Below are 19,811 nucleotides of genomic sequence, written 5' to 3'. Positions count from 1 at the left end.
GCTTGTTGAAGCAATTGATAGATGGAATGATCGAGATTTTTTTTAGAGTTGTAAGTGTAACTCTAAAGATGTGGGTTTTTCCTAACTAACTCAGGAAGTGTTTAGCTTTATTAATCCCTAATTCTAGCGACAAAATTATTGTGTTTGGTTTGACTCAGAGGATACTAGCTTGACCTCTGTGTGATTTAATTGATTGCTAGGTTTTGAGTGATTGTTTTTATTGCATCATTATGAAAGATGTGTGCAGCAGAGTTCTCGATGGTTTTTGAAAAGAGTATTGAGTAACCAAGGTTCGATCCTTGGTGTTGTTGTTGGTTAAACAAAAAGAAAAGAAAACATGCACACAATCTTATTGATTTTATATTACAAAAAGGGAAACGAGGACTATTCTATACTAAGCCTAGTCAGCAGCTCCGGATGGGTTGAGGCTGAGCTCAAGAGAAACGTTTGAGCCACTGTGGTAACCGCCTGAGCCACCAGAATAGTAACCAAATGCGCTACCTTCCTCGGAAGTAGTCTTCAGGTTACCAAAGACGTCCTCGCCGTGCACGGGGAACAGAGGAAGAGTTTGAACCTCCTGGTGATCTCCTCCTCGTTGTTGTAGGGATGTTTGTCCTCCTGTTGTGCCAAAAGAGTTGTACTGGTATTAGTGTTGAAGTGTGAGGAAGATTATGAAACAAAATTTAAATCAAGAAATCCTTCATTACCAGTAGAATAGGTGGAACCAAAGTTGAGATCAATGGATCTACCATCATCAGTAGAACTAGTGGACCCAAAATTGATGTCGATGGATCCACCAGCTGGCCCAAAATTGATGTCGATGGATCCACCAGCACCAGTAGAACCAGTGGACCCAAAATTGAGATCGATGGATCCACCAGTACCAAGAGAACTAGTTCCCATGGGCACTGGAGCAGCCTGATTACACCTATTCATCTGCTTCTCTCGAGCCCTGACGTTCTGGAACCAAAAGTAAATGTTCTTACCCTCAACATGTCCATACCGGTTCAGCTGGAGGCAGATCTCGTGAATGTGCTCTGTAGATGGGCACTTAAATCCCTTGACGTAGTAAAGATCCTTGAGGATTCTTATTTGTTCTGGAGTAGGAATCCATCTGGTACGGCTTCGCCAGAAATCCATGTTGGCACTACTTCCAGCTGCTTGGGTGTTTCCTCCCTCCTCTGTTGGTTGCTGTTGTTGTGGTTCCATTTGTTGCGGGGTTTGGAGCTCCATTAGTTGCAGAGTTCGTGGCTCTTGGGTCATGAGGTGAGAGGATGTGAATATCGAGGAATACATGGTTTAGTGTTTGAGGGAGATTTTGTTAGAAGGATTGGAGTTGTTGAACTGGTGATTGGAGATCTGAGATTCTCAGAGGAAAGATGAAATCGAATCTTCAAATGGCAGAGAAGATCAGAAGAGAAGGATTGAAATTGATGAAGAAAGGATTTGAGTTTCGAGAGGAAGACTGCAGAGTTTGAGAGAGAATGGCTGGGGAAAAATTCTTTTCTTTGGTGTGAACAGTTTTTCTCCAGGATGCACCTATTTATAGAACGAGGTGAGCAGATCTCCACCGTTGGATGGACGATCTCTGAGATTCAATCTACGCGTTGGATTAAAGTCATCCGAAAACCCGGAAAAGTTGTTGGCGCGTGGAGAGCGTGTAAGGGGACAGGCCGAACCTCGAGACGCTGTGGCAGACAGCTTTAGCCGAAAGTGATTTGCTTTCCGTAAATCACGGAAGAGACGTGTCGTGGCACGTGGAGTGTACCGACAGTTTGTTGTTATTCTATCGCTTGTGATAGAATAAATAAAAGAAGTTGCATGGATAGTAACGAGAGCAGCTGGTGCTCTAGTGGTTGAAGAGCAAGGCTCTTGTACAAGAGGACAGAGGTTCGAACCTTGCCTCTCGTTTATTTTTATTATGTTCGCTTATGACATAATAAGTATAACATTTGTACACATTATATTAAGCACAGCTTGTGCTCCAGTGGTTGGGGGAAAAAGGTTTCGTGCGGCAGGTTGAGGTTTCGAACCTTGCCTTCCCTGTTATTTTATTTATGTCGCTTATGACATAATAAATATAACACGTGAGCATATATTAATGAAGGCAGCTCTTGCTTCAGTGGTTGGGAGCAAAACCTTCGTGTTCGAGGTCGGGAGTTCGAACCTTACCTCTTACAAATATTTTTGGATCTCGTATATGCTTGATATACGGACGTATATACGGTATGTACGGTATACATACATATATATGGTCTGTACGGTATGCATACGTATATACAGTTGTACGATATGCATACGTATATACGGTCTGTACGGTATGCATACATATATACGGTATACCTACGGTATGTACAATTTCATACCGTAGCCTAGCTGGAAGTCGGTGGGCCGATTGGTAGGCCCAAATGTTAAGCCCAATTGTTCGGCCCGAATGGTAGGCCCAAATGTTAAACCCAAATTGGTTCGGGCCGGTTCGAAATGTGAATGGTTCGGTTTCTTCGGCCCAATTGGCCAGCCCTAATGCTTAGCCAAGGATTAAGCAAGCCCAAGTCATCGTCACTGGGTGACATATTTTATTGGCGTGCTTTTGGGGATGATTTGTTTTGAGTGATGCTAATTGAGTAGCGAAACGCTTTGTGGGAGTGTTTACTGTGCTTGTATGCCAGTACAGGGTGAAGATCTATGTGAGGATCTATGAGATAATCTCTGTGAAGATCTAAGTGATGATCTATGTGATGATCCATGTGATGATTTTGTGTAATTGATGTGGAGTGATGTTGAGCAGTTGTGTTGTGAGTTTACGTTTGTGATGAAAGGATTTAGTGGCCATAGGAATGTATTTTTATACAAAGGGCTGAGGCTTTGTAGATTACTACAGATTTGGAAAAGATGGAGATTCTATAGTTAGAGTCTGACATGAGAGTGAAGTATCCACAGCTCTTTGTGGAATTGGGTGCTTGAATTTCGGGACGAAATTCGTTTAAGGGGGGTAGATTGTAATAACCGGATTTTTTATAATTAATCAAAAGCAAGGAACATGATCATTTCATTCTTTACCTTTCATGATGATTGTCGATTAGAGCACTATGAATTGTTGCCGACACTCGATCGACCGACAGCAGAAACTTAATTCCTTTCCTCTCTATTTCTCTCTCGTTCTCTCTCTCGTTTCCTCTCGTCACAGTCGAAGAAACAAAACAGAGCTTTGTTCATCGTGCTGCACCGTCCACCACAGACCACCAAACAACCTCAGACCACCTTCCACGGCTTCGCCTCGACCTTGCGCAGCTACCGGAGGTAACCTTGCGCGGCGGCACGGCCGGCAGCGACGGCGGCGACCCCGAGTCCGGTTTAGCTCGTTTTCGTTCCAAACTCGATATCTCGAGCTACAGAGCACCATTTCACTTGATTCTTGGCTCATTGAGCTCGCCTCATCTTCCTATACAAGCACCAAGAAGGATCGGAACTGGATCGAACGTTTTCACGTTCGTCAGAGCTCGACCCGTGCGGATCGAACAACCAACCTTCGGATCAAGATATCTCGAGCTATACACGATCGTTTCTTGTGATTCTTGGCTTGTTGAGTTCATAAGGAAGTTCTGAACAATTCTCCAGAAGGGATCGAGGCGTGAGGTTGTAATTTTCACGTCGATTTTGGAGCTCGCCGGATTCTGGAAATTTTCCACCACCACCGAAGCTTTTGATAGGTATATCTCGAGTTGTAGTGCATCGTTTTGAGTGATTCTTAAACTGGTAAACTCACCTTGAGTTTCTTAACAACTCTCTAGAAGGAATCGAAGCCTGAAATTGAAGTTTTGACGTCGAAATCAAGCCTTGCCGGATTCTGCAAAATTCTGGAATTTTTCCGACCACCGAAGCTTTCGATCGGTATATCTCGAGCTACAGACCATATTTTTCTGTGATTCTTGAACCAGTGAGTTCTTCTTGAGTTTCTTAACAACTCTTCAGAAGGAATCGAAGCCTTAAATTGACGTTTTTACGTCGAATTGGAGCTCGCCGTTTTCTGCAGTTTCTCGCCGGTTTCTGGAAAATTCCGGCCACCTTCATACTGTTCAAGGTAATTTTCGACCCCTTCCGGTCATTTTCAGACTTCGTGCTAGTTATGAAAGTTGTCAAGCATGATGAGAGGAAGAAGAGCAGCCCGGCCCCGACACCATTGGTGGTGGTCGGCGGCGGCTCTGCCACTAACTCCGGCGGCCCTTTCCGGCCACCTCCGGGGATCAAAAATATGGTTTCTGTACATTTTCAGATTCTATATTTCAATACGATCATTTCGATATATTATACGCAATTTTTGGATATCGTATGATTAAGTTATGAATTTTTAAGTTTAGATCGATTTCGATCGTTAGATTTGTGATCTGTGAAGTTAGTACCGTCAGATGGACTTGTAGTTTTGATATGATGATCTTATGACAGTCCCAGTGGCTTTGTGTAGTCATGGGCGAAGATCCGACCGTTGGATCTTCGTATAAATGCAAAACAGTGATTAGGAAGGCGATCCGTGAGGATCCGACCGTTGGATCATCATTTAATTTCAATCCGACCGTTGGATTGTCGTTTGATTATGTTTTTGAGTTATTTGCTAAGTTAAGGTCATGTTTGATTAGGTGATCGACGGTTTGATTTGGCGGACGATTCGTGAAATTGTATTTTGAGCTGTTAAGAAGACGCAGCGGGAATTTAGAGGTGAGTAAACCTCACATGGTTCATATTACGAACCGAATAAATTTAATTACCTTATTTTGTCGTAATTGCGTGAAAATATTTATGGAATAAATATTTGTTTTAAAATCATATGGACTTGATCAACTACGGTCCATGGGTAAGTAAAATGATTTTTACTATACAAATGAATTTCTCGGTTTTATTGCATGTGAACTATAGTTGGTATTAGTGATTATCCCTGAGCGGATAATTACGTATATATATATATTTACGTGATTATATGTGAATGGTGTGACATTGAAGAGTGTGAAATTGGGATGATTAAATTATTATGAATTGACATGTGACTTACCATATTTATATGTGATGAACATGATTGATGAGTTCTTGTTAATATTCATGATTTACATTGGAGGATGTATAGAGTTAGAGAATGTAGGGTTCTGAGGATGAGGTGTCCGAAGTTCGACGGTTAAGGATAACCGGAGTGTTTGTGTACTGAGGACGGGGATGTCCAAGGTGCGACGGTTTATTATTAACCGAAGTTGTGTGCTGAGGACGGGGATGTCCAAAGCGCGACGGTTATAGTGTTAACCGAAGTATTTTTGCCGTTGCTTGACCCTAGGCCAAGGTGTCAGAGGTAACGAGGCAGTTAGAGCTCTAACGTGTTATGGGATGGGACCAAAGTGGTGACAGTGTTGTGAGATAGGACCAAAAATGGTGATAGTGTTGTGTGATAAGACCAAAGTGGTGATATTGAATGGGTTTGACGTTTGCGTCGTGGATGTTGAGATTGTTGGTTGTGTTGTTGAGTTATAAGAATTGTAATTTAAAATCAACAGTTCTTTCTTGTTTACTCATACTGGCTGTAAAAAGCTTACCGGGTTTTGTGTTGTTGCAACTCCCGGTACACTATTCAAATTGTGTAGCGGGAAATCCTACAGGTCAGGAGAACCAGGACGGTGATCGGGCTGCTTAGAGTAGTGTTATGTGAATTACAGCATTATATTGTGAGGTTTGTTATGCTCATTTAGAGCTTTGCAATTTTACTTTGTAAGAGTGAATTGTAATAATTAACTCGAGGTTTTCGAGTTTTTGTGTTGAGTGGCGAGTGGTGTGTTTGTTTGTGAGAAAAAAATTCAGAACGTATTTGTATTAATTGTTTATTCATGTTTCGGATTTGAATTGGTTATTCAAAATTCGGGGCGTGACATTTTGTTTCCATTTTTCATCTTTACAGATTTATCTTTTTTTTTATTTTTTTTTATTTTTAAGAATGACCTGATTCGGATTGTGATTTTGATTCAGGGATTGTTCATTTGTGTGATAGTTTGATGTGACTGTGAGGTGAAAGGAAGGTAACTGATAAGAGGGATCACACTTGATGACTCTCCCCCTTTCCTTCCTTACATATCAAGACATGCACTGTCGATTCCTTATATTATTTGAAGAAGTCAGTTCTAGCGCTAGACTACTGTAATAAGTGGTTTGATTCCTGCTGGATGCACTTGGAACTTTTAGTTCAATTGCTGCGCATGGAATTTAAACATTCAGCTCCCTTATTCTTGGGCATTGAATTTTCCTTGAATGATTAGCCTTTGGTTTAGATTTTGTTAGAGAGCTCTTTACAACTTGAACTTTCTTGAAGTTTCTAATATGGCTGTCTCAGTAACTATTTATTTCCTCTGTTTATCTGCAAACTTGTCATTGCTTGCTACTTATTCAACTAGTATCCGTTTCCCCTTCTACTGCATTCTTACTTTGCCTTGGTGAATCAGGCGACCCTTTGTGAGAAGTTGACAGCAGTAAAGGATGTGGAGTCAAAACCAACAAATGCTGCGGACATGGAACTGACCAACGATGTGGAGTTGAAACTAGCTAGTTAAGATTGTGGAATGGGAACCAGCAAAAGATATGGATTTGAAACCTGCAAAATATGTGGAGTTCAAACCATTATAGGATCGAGAGGCATCTCTTACTAGTTTATTACTAAAATCGAGAGGCAGCTTCTTACACGACTTCATGTCATTGACGAATATAATTACTATTTTTCACTTCATGTGTCTAGCGTTTAACACTTTAACACATAGAATGTCCATTCCTAGTTGAAGAAGCTAGTTGGACCATGCAACGCAAACTATGTAAAGGTGGGATAGACAATCCATATTTGTCTGTGTGCACCATATTATGCCTTTCCGACAATGGATATCATTGATCATCCCACGAGTTAAGTCCACACTTAGATCAACATCGATCATGTCCTCCAGAGAGGGTCATATTGTTCAATAACACTGACAGCAATTGGTATAGGGCTTGTGCAGTATAACAAAAAAAGGGGGATTCAGAGTACTGTCTAACGCAATGTCTTATCATTGGTTATTTGAACAATAATTAGTTAATGGGAAGAAGGTCTAGAGTTGAGATCAATTCACAACGTGATTGGGAAATGTGCTACCTTATTAGCTATCATCGACAGAACGCAACCATCCACCCGCCAGGCCACCTCAAATCGTAACATGATGATTCTTACTCACAATTAAGTAAGAAAATGAGAAAAGAAGTTGAGATGTGACGTTGTTGGAGGAGAAGAGGAAGAAGGTGAGAACAGTACTATCTATTTAAGGTTTGATGTGGAGAAGAACAAGGTGTTGCTGTGTATGCAGTTTGAAGATGTATAGAGGAGTAATAAAAGGCAAAAGACCGATGTGCGTGGTTGGGTAAAGGAGCCAGACCTTGCGTTAAACACATATACTACCATAGCAACTAACCATCACCCATCAATTAATACATATTACACCACAATATGCTTGAAGTACTCAATTTCACTAGTACTAACTATGAGATAGCTAGTCAAACCTCAACGTCTAGTACTTAAAATCAACGGCAGAAATCTAATGCATGATTCCAGTGAATTTTGAGGCCTAATGCTTCAACATATTGACTCACAAGATCGAAATCAGCCATGTAATTGATCGCTTCTCCATAGAGATTGGGTCAAAAACATAGCATGTATATATGCGAAGTTAATTGTTGTGAGTTTTGGGGTATCATTGAAAAAAAAAAAAGACCGACTCAGAAGAATTAAGAGACCGAATAACAACAACAAAACTAAAAGACTCGGGTATTATTCGATCTGATCGGGTTATGTGATTACTGATTGGGTATTATTCTGCATCTGATTGAGGGCGCAGTTCCTCGAAAAAGTCGTGCCCAATCGCGGCAGCAGCTGACAGCCTTTCTACTGGAGAGTAGCTCAACAAACGCTGCAGATGATGAGAGAGAGAGAGAGTTTAATTAATTCATGATACATGTATGTAGAGTCGCTTGAATGAACACGAGAAATGTAGAATACACTTACCGCCAGGAGCCGATTGCCAGAAACACCAAGCATAGGGAAACGTCGGAGGAGGTTGGCTCTGCGAAACCGAGGGACAGTCTCCCAGTCCAGAAAGCCAGCTACATCTGCTGGTAGAAGGTGAAGGCGAGGAGTACCGCGTATACTGCATGCAAACACAAAGTGACAAAAAAATCAATGAAAAGTCGATCTATGGATGCCCAGCTAATATCTAGACCCTCATATATACGATATACAGTAATTAGGGTCAATCATATATACCTGAAAATCTTGTAGAGCTGACCTAGATACTGTGTCTCGGTATCCTGCTCCCTGGGTTGAATTAGTGTCCTGTTTGAATCGATAAGGTTCATTCCAGGGAACAAAACCCTGCCCCTATCTGCCAAGTGCCAACTCAGCTGCATGTAATTAAAGAGCTCTTAACAGTCATAAAAGTGACAGTCGATACTGACAAGTTAACAAACAGAAGCCATACCAAATTTAGTGAAGTACATCCACGTTTGATTTAGTGCTTAAGCATTCATATTTTCATAGTACAAAACTAATGTAAATCCGGACTAGAGCATTCACATTTTCATCACACACACACATTAAGACCGGACTAGGGCTCCTAACATGCATACAATGACATTAAGTCAATTTTTGGAGATTAACAAAATGAGCATGACAACATGCTCATTCATAAAATTAAGTACTAATTAAATGAATTTCATGATAATGACAAGAACTAATCATAAGATTGGCTAATTTCTATAACAAATTTTCATCGAAAAATGACTTCGCTTCATGAATAAAAACCACAACACACTTTCATTAATCACCAAAAATTAATGTCATTACATGGTAAACCCAAATAAGAAATTACTCACAATCCATCAACATACCCACAAAGAAATTCATTAATTACAAGAAATTAAAGTAAGAATAGAGTATAATTCCAATCTAGTCATGCTCGCCACACTACTTAATATATAATGATGTGTAATCACACACTTTATCTGTCTTAATATAACTATAAGTCGACTTGTAAGGGTCACACTAATTAAAATAGTTATATTAACCGTACCATATATTAAAAATCTTTACACAAGTAAAACGTAATTAAATGTAACATAGCAGGCGGATAAATAAGGTCAGAAGTTTCTAGAAAAGAAAGGATGAAAACTGCACTTGCACTAACCAAGAATGCATCCGACCGCCCACATGTCGACGGCGGCGCCGTAGCTTGTGGAGCCCATGAGCTGCTCCGGCGACTGGTAGTAAAGATTCACCTTTTCGAAGTCTCTAGTCGGAGTGACGGGTTCCGGTGGACCCACCCTTCTGGCGTCCCTGAAATCCACACTATCTTGATTATCAACGACCCATCGTCGGCGACCGCGACGGCGATCTTACTGGGGCGGATGTCACGGTGAAAGATGCCCAGGCTGTGAGCGTCGGCCAAGCCCTTCAAGATTTGGTATGTGATCGATTTGACGGCCCGGAGCGGCAGAGGCTGTTCGGGGTTGGCGTCCAAGAACCGCCTCAGACTTGTCGCGGCGAGAGCTTCGTAGACCACCGTGACGGCGAGTCGCTCACCGGAGTTCTGGATTTCCTCCACTTTCTTGATAACATGACCCGACCCGGATAGCTCGTCCAGGAACCCGCATTCGCGCCGGGCAACTTCAAGGCCTCTCCGATTGAATTCTTGGGCGATGAAATACTCATTCGTCTGCTTGTTCCTCACGGAGTAGACTTCGCCGTACCTCCCAGTCTTGGAAAGCGTTCGGACACGTTCGTATTTGTTCATGGCTCTCTGCCTTTGTGAACAAGCTGAGAGAGAGAGAGACGTCGGAACTCGGAAATGTGAGAGAGAGAGAGAGAGAAATGCGATGGTTACTGTTTGGTATTGTTTTGATTTTGCATGGGCGCCTTGAATTTGGGGTTTTATACGTTCTGAGTGGGGCATACGGTTGCAACCAACCTCCCCAATATCAGCCCAAATACCAACAAGGCCCAGACAACGGCCCAATGCTAATTCCATTCCATCAGTACAACAAGGTCTTTACTCTCTACACCCAATTGCACCACACTGTCCTTTACCATTCCATTTCCGGGCTTGTTTGGCATTGATTGGCTTAGCTCTCAACGATTTCAACTTCTAATACCGAGCAATACACCGAGTGCTTTTTGAAGGTTAACGTTAATATAAAAAAAATAATAGTTAAAGTTTTAATGAACAACATAGAAGTTTGCATGCTACAACTGACATGTGCATGGCTCGTGGCATTTGACATGGTCTAGCGTCATGTTTGGACGTCTCATGTCATACTAAAAAAAATTATAATTTAAAAAAATTTATTGGGTCAAAATTAGTAAGATTCGTCAATTAACGCACATTCTAAAAATCTTGCTTCGTCAATTGCGAGATCATGGCATTGAAAATTTTGAAGATATAAGGTACTTGATATAGTTCGGCGCTTTCACTTGTTGCGTGCCAAACCTTGTCAACACCCATTTATATTAAAACGTTCCTATTCCAAAATCTCACCATTAGTAAAATAGAACTTTTCCGCACTCTCTACTCGATCTCTCCTCTACTTCATACCAAGCAATAGATTGAAAGAAGCTTTATGTCCTCAAATATATGTAGGAAATAAAACAGTTTAATTCACTTTTATTTATCTTTTGTTTTTTTGTTAGGAAATAATTGTATGTCATGTCATTCTCACATCTAATCTAAACCATTGAATATTTTAAAATCTAAAGGCTCAAGAGGAGTGTAAAAAATTGTGTACAATTTTGTGTCCCTTGATCCGGACCCATAGATATAGATATCCTCATTGTTTTTTCATAGATGATTTGTACATGTATAAACTAATAAACAGCATGTACATTTTGTAAAGCAAACTAAAGTAGCCTGGTCAAGAAGAACAAACATAACATTACGTTTGAACTCTGTTTCAACCAGTACTTTGTGAAAGCCAGCCAGTCAAACCTCGATGTCTATTATTTGAAACAACGGCAGAAATATAATGCGTGATTCCTGTGAAATTTGAGGCCTAATGCTTTAACAAACTGGTTCACAAGAAAGCACCCATTTAATTGATAGCTTCTCCGTACTTCCATAGAGATTGGGTCACAAAACATAGCATGTATATATGCAAGGTTAATTGTTGTGAGTTCTGGATATGATGTCATTGAAGAAAATAGAAAGCACTTCATTTAACTGTGTTATACATGAACAACTAAATTGGATTAATTTTGATTTTTTCTTTTTAGAAGATGAAAGCCTTTGATCATTATATTAGAGTAGTGGGTCTCCTCGTTTATTAATAACATTTTAGATAGTACATTGAGGGAGACATAGAGCCTGAACCTCGTAAATGACTAAAATCATCCTCTAAAATGACTAATTTTGATGTTTAAATTGTGACAATTACTAAATTTAATAGATTGCTAAATTATTTTCTTTAAAACAAAGAAAACAAAAGCGACAATCAATTAATAGAACAAGCCAAAATGGGTTATAATCAAATACTTATCATTCAAGTATAATTAAAACTCAATGAAAACTACTCATAAGTACATTATTTTTCTCCATCATCTCAATGATTGAAGTCGATGAACATTGTTAAAGGAGAAAACAACAAAATTTAAAGGGATTGGATTTGTCCAATGTTAAACAAAACTTAAGTGATAGGAATAAGTACAGTAGTTTCCTCCATCATCTCAATGAGTGAAGTTAATGAACGTTGTTAAAAGACAAAAAACTAAAGAATGCTAAACAAAATTTAAGCTATAGGAAGAATTAGGTTCTTCCTTTCTTACCTTATAAATAAACAATACGACTAAAATTAACATGATATGGTGGTCATGAGAAAGCTACTTGAAACACATACATTAACCACAAGCCAAAAGGCCATGCCAATACTGTTGAGAATATATGTCATCCCACATGGGAAAAATGGGAGCTTGCCTATTGGTTTATAAGGGTTTGGGCCACTCCATCCATAGCCAATTGGTTTTGGATGTGAACCCCAGATTACTTTATTATGGTATCAGAGCGGGTTACCCACGTGTTTGGTTTCAGCGATGGCCACACGTGCTCACCGTCACCCAATATAACTTGTCCACGTGTATGGTTTGAGAAATTGCCACACGTGCGGGGGCGTGTTGAGAATGTGTATAAATATAACTCCCACATTGGAAAAATATAACTTTGCATGGTATCAGAGCGGGTTACCCACGTGTGCATGCCTAACGGCCACACGGGCTCCACGTCACCCAAAGTTGTCCACGTGTATGGCTTGAAAATTCGCCACACGTGCGGGGGCGTGTTGAGAATATATGTCATCCCACATGGGAAAAATGGGAGCTTGCCTATTGGTTTATAAGGGTTTGGGCCACTCCATCCATTGCCAATTGGTTTTGGATGTGAACCCCAGATTACTTTATCATGGTATGTTGAGAATGTGTATAAATATAACTCCCACATTGGAAAAATATAACTTTGCTTATGAGTTTATAAGGGTTTGGGCCTCTCCATCCATTGTCAATTGGTTTTGGATGTGAACCTCAGATTACTTTATTATGGTATCAGAGCTACGGCTCATGATCCTGTGACCTATCATCATGTTGTAGTTGTAATTCATCCACTTCCTGCTTCCGCAATCAAAGTCTCTGTGATTCATATGAGCTGAAGTCCTAGATTTACTTTTGTAGCTTAGATCTCGACTGTGCTTGTAGTGGTGCTCTAGATCTGTGAATTTGTGTGCATCTGAGCTCGTTTCTTCTGAACTCTAGCTGTGATTCTTGTTTTGGCTACTCTAATTTGAATTCTGGAAAATCAAGGTGTGATTCTAGATTCTACTCTACAAATCATGCTTACTCTTCGTCTCAAGCTTACTCCAAGCAATGGCTTCATCTGGTGAGCTTTATTCACTCTGTGTTCTCTCAATTTCACTGTAGCTGTGCTCATATGTTCATTGTGATGCATCTGACTCTTACAACCTTCATATGAGGAGATCTATAAGTTGATGATAAAGCTGTTCATAGTCCTTTGTGAACTTTGTGATAATATAACAGTTGATAACAAAACTTGTGTGTTGAGGAATATCATTGTTGATAACAAAATTCTGATAATTGATAACAGTTGATAACAAAATTCTGATAATTGCTATAACTTGTTGATTTGTGATAAAATGAATATCATTGTTGTGTCACAATCTGAGATTCGCTCACTGCTGAGCATGATCACTGTTCGACTTGGAGAGAACAACTTTGTGAAATGGAGTTTTCAGTTTCAGTCTGTCCTAGAGGGAATTGACTTGTTTGGCTACTTTGATGGCACATTTCTCTGTCCACCTTGCTTTGTTCTTACTGAACAAGGTGAAGTTACAAGGGAAATCACTAGTGCTTACAAGATTTGGAAGAAGACTGATAAAGCCCTGCTTGGCCTTCTAATGGCTACTCTGGATGATGACACTATGGAGGTTATTGTTGGCAGCAAATCCTCTCATGATGCCTGGCTTGCTTTGCTTGAGAGGTTCTCTTCCTGCTCAAGAGCCAATATTATGCAGTTGAAGACTGATTTACAGACTATCAAGAAAGGTGCTGATTCTGTGGATGAGTATCTGCTGCGAATCAAACATGCAAGAGATCAATTAAGCTCAGTTGGAGTTACTCTCATTGATGAAGATATTGTTGTTGTCACACTGAATGGTCTGCTTGATGAATACTCTATGATCAAGACAGTAATTCGTGCAAGAGATACACCTATTTCTTTGAAAGATCTTAGGGTTCAGCTTCTTGCCGCAGAAAGGGACATTGAGGGACAACTCCTGCCACAGAACTCTATGACTGCTATGGCAACTAGAAGTAATACATACAGGCCTAACAATATTCCTCACTACTCTGGCAGTGAGAATAAGTCTTACTCAAGCACATATGGAACTGACAAGGGCAAAGGTCTCTGGACAGGTAATAAACTGACTTCCTGGAATAATAATGGGAAATTCAATCAAACTGACAGCCAAGGAGGTAGTACCTTCAGGAGTCATGCTGGTGTTGAGTGCCAAATCTGCAACAAGAAAGGTCATACTACCAGGAATTGCTATCAAAACACAGAATGTCAAATTTGTCACAAGAAGGGTCATATTGCTAGCAAGTGCTTCCAGAATCCACTCAATAACAACAATGGTGAATATAGGAACAACAGTGGGATATCACCTAAGTGTCAAATCTGTAGGAAGAAAGGCCACACTGCTGCAAATTGCTTCTACAGGGTTGACATCCCTCCTAATCATATCTCTAACTCTGTGATCATTTGTCAAATCTGTGGCCTGAAGGGACATGCATCCTTGGACTGCCATCACAGATCAAACTATGCATTTCAAGGAGCTGAACCTCCTTCTACTCTTGCTGCAATGACTGTACATAATATCAATGGAGCTAGTTCTTCTAGTGTTTCTATTACTGCACAGGGTTTTCCATATGCAGGTACTAGTTCTCCTCGTCCTTCTTTTAGTCCGGATCAGTCACAAGTTATTCTTTCTATCTGTTCTGCTCTGGATAACTCTCTTGACACCCACATTGGTGTCTCTCCTGCTGTGGTTGATGGGGGAGATCAGAATATGATTAATAATGATCAAGCTGATGCACAGTTGGTGGAGTGTGATTCCAGTGCAGAGCTGCCTAACCAGAAGTTGAAGATTGGTGTCGTGTTATCTGGAGGCCATGCACCTGGAGGTCACAATGTGATTTCTGGAATTTTCGATTACTTGCAAGTTCGCGCCAAAGGGAGCACAATGTATGGTTTCAGAGGTGGACCTGCTGGTATCATGAAATGCAAATACGTTGAGCTTACACCGGAGTATGTTTATCCATACAGAAATCAGGGTGGTTTTGATATGATTTGTAGTGGAAGAGACAAGATTGAAACTCCAGAGCAGTTTAAGCAAGCACATGAGACAGCTGTGAAGCTTGATTTGGATGGTCTTGTTGTGATTGGAGGAGATGACTCAAACACAAATGCGTGCCTCCTTGCTGAAAACTTTAAGGGACTGAACTTGAAAACTCGGGTGATAGGTTGCCCAAAAACTATTGATGGTGATTTGAAATGTATAGATGGAGATGGGCTGTGGAAAAAGAAACTCACAAGTCAGTCTCTACAGCTTTTTGACTTACCTTGTGAACAATTTGATCCAAGAAGAAGTCCGATTTATGAGAATTCCATGCTTACCAAAGCCAAATGTTTGAGTATCAAGAAGAAGACATTTCAAGATTTTTGTGCCTTAATTCATAGAACTAGTGTGGATACATCAAGAACTGGTACGCAAAGCTTTTTCATGTTGTTAGAGAGTGAGTGTAATGGTATGATCTGTTACTTCATGATGTTCCTTCTTCTGAGCATACTCCAGCTTTTGAGTATACTGCAGATGGTCTTACGAAGGGGTTACACTAGCTCAGTTGTCACTTGTCAGTACACATTGTGTCAATCTCAGTGTGCTAACCCCTACTGAGATTGAGGGGAGGTGTTAGCAGGTCAATGAGAACGTCAACATGGTGACTATGCATGTCTCAGTCTGCTGTCAACGAATAAGATGGTGTCCAGCTGAAATGCATGTAGTGGTAGCTCAGTGATGTGTTGCTTACGTGTATTTACAGGCTGTTATTCACTGTAATAGCTAGGGTCTCTTCCATCTATTTTCAGCTGCTATAAATACTAGTGTGTTGTAATAATTGGGATTACGACTTCATTAATTAGAAAATCTCTCAGATATTTTTGTCTAAAGCTCTCTCTCTTTTCTCTGTAAGTTCATCTTCTTCTTCAAGCTTTCCATCTATGGCGATCATGTTATCAAATACAAGTGCACACACTAAATCCATTGCATGGATCCGTCACGAGAGTGTGTTGAAAAGCGTATACCTACAAGTGTGCTTATACAGTTATACTAAGCATTAGATTAAAAGTAGCATTTTGAATGTTTGTCTACTCCTTTAATTGATAGAACACCAAATTTTCAAACAATTTTTTTTTCTTATATAAACGTTTATTTTTTTGTACTTTAGAAAATCTTTAAATAAAAAAAAAAGGGATCGACATTTTGATTTTTTTTTAGTTTGAGAAGTGCTTATAAACCATGCATATTGTTCCTCCAATCCTCTTGTTTGGTTAGCTTTCACAGCTTTGTCTACTTTGAGTGTGTGGATATACATATATATACACACACTCTTTTTCCTATTTAGGATAGGGAAACGAAACTCTAGCCTAAAGCCTAAAGGGAAACAAATTAAAGGTAGAGTTGGGATTCGGTGATTCAGTTAAAAATACATTATATATAGATATATGATTTGCACATGTATTAACAATATGTAAGTATGTACATTTTGTAAAACAAAACTAAAGACAAACATAACAATTAATGGAGTCCTCACCATAAAATTCTCAGAAAAATTCAACTACTGTACATGACACCTCATTGAATTTAAATAAGTGAGAACGTAGTAGATAAGGCAGGAGATTTGCATATAGGACACACGTTTTTATATCCTAGCCATTGTTTGATGCAACAAATGTGGAAGCTGTGTCCGCAATCCAATGTTCCTAGCTCATCTTCCTCTATAAAATCCTCCTGTTATGAAAACCAACATGGTAATTGTTATTATTCACATTGATAATATAATCATTTTTCACTTGGCCACAGAAACTATATAATATCCGAAGAAGATGAAACTATAAACAAAGTACCTGGCAGATGCTGCAAAACTCTTTCTGAGCATTTTCATCAGCAAGCAGAAAATAATTACTGCGTTTGAGAGATGCAACAGCTGCTTCCTCCGATAATCCTGTGCTGACATACCCTATGTGATCTTCTAAAGCCAATAGTTCCTGTAAAGGTGGTAGGAGAAGATAAAGAAGTATTGATATATACAAGTCAAGCATTATTCATCAATAAATCTTTCATGTAAGAATACCTCATATGACATGTTATCCACATCAAGCCTCATGCCTCCAAAGCGATTGCGCATTTCAATAGAAAAGTACACTAGTGATTGGTTAACAACTTCAGCGTTCTGCGCATGTTTTATGAGGTAATCAATCAAGTGCAGAATTAGACTATAAGAATGTAATCAAATATGCAACAAAGTTGAATCATGCAGAAATTTAAACATGTTGCACATATGTAGTCGATCAACGAACTAGGCAAACCTCTGTTACAAGTCTGAAGTCCACTGATCCATTGTCAGCCGTTACCCTAAAGACGGAACTTGAACCTTCTAACAATATATCGGCCGGCCTATGTACATATAGAGTCGATTCCATGAGGAGTTGCCTCCATATATCAATTATTTGGTTCTCACTAGGGAATCCACTATCATCCAAAGTAGCAGGAGCTTCTTCTATTTGAGATGTTGAATCTCCACTTGCGTGGGGAAGCTGAATGGCAGGCATTACAGAGTGGAAAAGATTCGAAGGCACCCCCAAAAGACCTTGAGAAAGAGAGAATCGGCAAAGAGGAGTGGATCCGAAAAGCAATGTGGTGCAATTTCCAGAGTTAATAAGGTTTGGAGTACTGTTGGGAATGCAACTTGTTAGGCCTCTTACTGTGGCTTCTGAATTAGGATGCGAGTTCCTTCGGACCATTAGTCTTTGCGACGAGTTATGATTGACCATTGATGAAGTACACTCTGCCTTGTTTGAGACCTGGCTGCTTGTACGTTTTAAAGCTTGATGTGAATGTGATCTTTGGGATGAGGATGAAGATGAAGATGCCTGCAGAAGATTCACCATGTATTAAAACTCAATACTAACGGTCATGGAACCCAAGAAAACACTATGAACAGCATAAATTCAATGCCATGGCATTGAAAATCTATGAACATTTGAGGCCTATTGTTTCCACAAATTGGGTCACAACCAACTTGTATCAAGTAATAACAATACGAACATTATGCATGCTAGTATAACAAAATGTAAAGGTTAAATCTTTATGCTTTAGGATACTAAAAAAAAAAAAACTCACAGGATGAGATAAAAGATGGCCATTGACCCTCTCGGATTCAAAATTGGCAAGCAATCCAACACCGACATTATTTAGCTGAGGCCCTTGACTTTCACCTGGAAGGTGTTTTATAAAATGTGCAGCAGAAGTCATCCCTCTACTACATTCACAATTTTCCTCATTGGAACACTCACATATTCTGAGCACAAGATAAGAATAACTCAATGAGTCACTAAAAGGGTATCGGTTATTGATTGGTTACATGTACAAGTTTGATTCACTTACATTGGCTGCTCAGATGGTTGTTCTTGAGGGGAATCATCGACATTGGAACAAGTCCCACGCATAATTACAGACTGAAAGAATTGAAATTACAATAGGTTTCATTGAAACAGAGATATATTAATAAAGATTAGTGTTAAAGGATTGAGAGCCAGAGATGTAAAGAATCAAAATTAGAGTGGAGGAAAATGGGTACTGCATCGTGGGGTGGCTTAGCGATTTAGGTGGCGCGGGATTTTAATGGTAAAATGACGAGCCTCTCAAGACTGTAAGGTGGTTGTACATTTTGTGCTTTTTACCTTTCATTAAAATAGCTATGCTGTTTTACCTTACATTACACCTAGTTTCAAATGTCTCAAATTGTATCCTCAAATAACAAAAAGTAATTTTTTTTCCTTTTACCTCATTCTAAGATACATTTTTGTTTATTGGATGAAGAAATTGTAAGTTTTTAAACAACATGATACAATGCGCAAAAAAGATGGTATTATTGGTAAAATTCATTAACACTCAACTTAGTCAATTTCAGTTCATCTCTGGACTTTAAAATAATAAATATAACATGCATCGATGAATATCTAATGACGTAACATTAAACCTGATAAATCTCAAAATTCATAGTAGGTAGCTCAAATCCAACATAGAAAGACGACAGCTCTAACCAAAGGACCGGTACCATTTGTAATTCGATCATGAGTCCGATGACAAGACAAGTAGTATTGTCAAATCAATCAATGAACGCTAAAATGTTATCACTTGAGCCAATTTGTGTCGAGGATGTGGCCCAAAACATGTCATGCACCAACTTGTTTACTATACTTTTTTGGTTACAACTTGTTTACTATACTTTGTAATCGAAAAAAGTACTTGTTGACTATACTTGGAGAAACAAGTACTATATGACAAATGACTATGGCTTACTTGCACCAGCTATCTCGAGCTCCATGGTTTTCTAGTTGGAGTCTTCAACCGTATTCAATTTCTTCGATCTTGCTCTCGAGCTCCATGGCAAATGGGGTCGCACCCATGTGCCATCTAGCAGAAAACGTGTTAGGTATTTAAGCCTAGTATGGGAAGGCCTATAAGTTATAACCCAAAATACAGGCAAACAGAGAGTAACATATTTCTTCCTTATACCAATAATGCAAAGAGTACTAGCTTGTAGTGGAGGACAAGTTTACATAAATTTCAAAGCCTCCGCATGCACTGTGTTATTGTTTCTATCTGCATGTGTGAACAAGACGGTGGTCGGTGGGATTCTCGATCATTTCCCAATCTGCGTACATTTCCAAGCTCTAATCTGTCGTGCATGTTCTTCTTCTTCTTTTTTGATTAATTTTTATGCATATTCAAAGACCTGAATTATGAGGAAATATTTGGTAAGGGAGGATCATCTTCTTCGACCAATGAATAACAACACTATTAAACAATCGCGGTTTGAAGAGTTTGAAAAAAAAAAAAAGGCCAGAAGAGCAAGATTAAGACGTAGGTAGCATCTT

The 19,811-nt window shown here is 39.5% G+C and overlaps 4 protein-coding genes and 1 long non-coding RNA gene across 5 annotated transcripts; 1 reads left to right on the top strand and 4 right to left on the bottom strand.

The window, feature by feature from the left end:
- Positions 1-31: 31 nt before the first annotated feature.
- On the bottom strand, positions 32-1,024 carry LOC133709302 (uncharacterized). Its single transcript, XM_062135005.1, has 2 exons — positions 708-1,024; positions 32-618 (listed from the first exon to the last, which is right to left on the bottom strand). Exons 1-2 carry the CDS (start codon positions 934-936, stop codon positions 401-403), a joined length of 447 nt encoding a protein of 148 aa, XP_061990989.1. The 5' UTR covers positions 937-1,024; the 3' UTR covers positions 32-400.
- Positions 1,025-3,514: 2,490 nt separating this feature from the next.
- On the top strand, positions 3,515-5,871 carry LOC133726930 (uncharacterized). Its single transcript, XR_009854948.1, has 3 exons — positions 3,515-4,081; positions 4,635-4,713; positions 5,622-5,871. It is a non-coding gene; the product is annotated as an uncharacterized LOC133726930 (long non-coding RNA).
- A 1,883-nt stretch (positions 5,872-7,754) lies between these two features.
- On the bottom strand, positions 7,755-8,409 carry LOC133724443 (cyclin-dependent kinase B1-2-like). Its single transcript, XM_062151181.1, has 3 exons — positions 8,309-8,409; positions 8,051-8,192; positions 7,755-7,955 (listed from the first exon to the last, which is right to left on the bottom strand). Exons 1-3 carry the CDS (start codon positions 8,398-8,400, stop codon positions 7,857-7,859), a joined length of 333 nt encoding a protein of 110 aa, XP_062007165.1. The 5' UTR covers positions 8,401-8,409; the 3' UTR covers positions 7,755-7,856.
- A 905-nt stretch (positions 8,410-9,314) lies between these two features.
- Positions 9,315-9,833, bottom strand: LOC133726871 (cyclin-dependent kinase B1-1-like). The gene has a single exon (XM_062154511.1). It carries the CDS (start codon positions 9,831-9,833, stop codon positions 9,315-9,317), a length of 519 nt encoding a protein of 172 aa, XP_062010495.1.
- Positions 9,834-16,349: 6,516 nt separating this feature from the next.
- Positions 16,350-18,473, bottom strand: LOC133727213 (uncharacterized). Its single transcript, XM_062154828.1, has 6 exons — positions 18,316-18,473; positions 18,052-18,229; positions 17,238-17,801; positions 17,003-17,101; positions 16,776-16,916; positions 16,350-16,659 (listed from the first exon to the last, which is right to left on the bottom strand). Exons 1-6 carry the CDS (start codon positions 18,375-18,377, stop codon positions 16,513-16,515), a joined length of 1,191 nt encoding a protein of 396 aa, XP_062010812.1. The 5' UTR covers positions 18,378-18,473; the 3' UTR covers positions 16,350-16,512.
- Between the last annotated feature and the right edge of the window lie 1,338 nt (positions 18,474-19,811).

This window comes from Rosa rugosa, chromosome 1 (assembly GCF_958449725.1).
Source record: "Rosa rugosa chromosome 1, drRosRugo1.1, whole genome shotgun sequence".
Taxonomy (NCBI): domain Eukaryota; kingdom Viridiplantae; phylum Streptophyta; class Magnoliopsida; order Rosales; family Rosaceae; genus Rosa; species Rosa rugosa.
The sequence above is the reverse complement of the archived record's forward strand: the minus strand, read 5'-3'. Positions and strand labels throughout refer to the sequence as shown.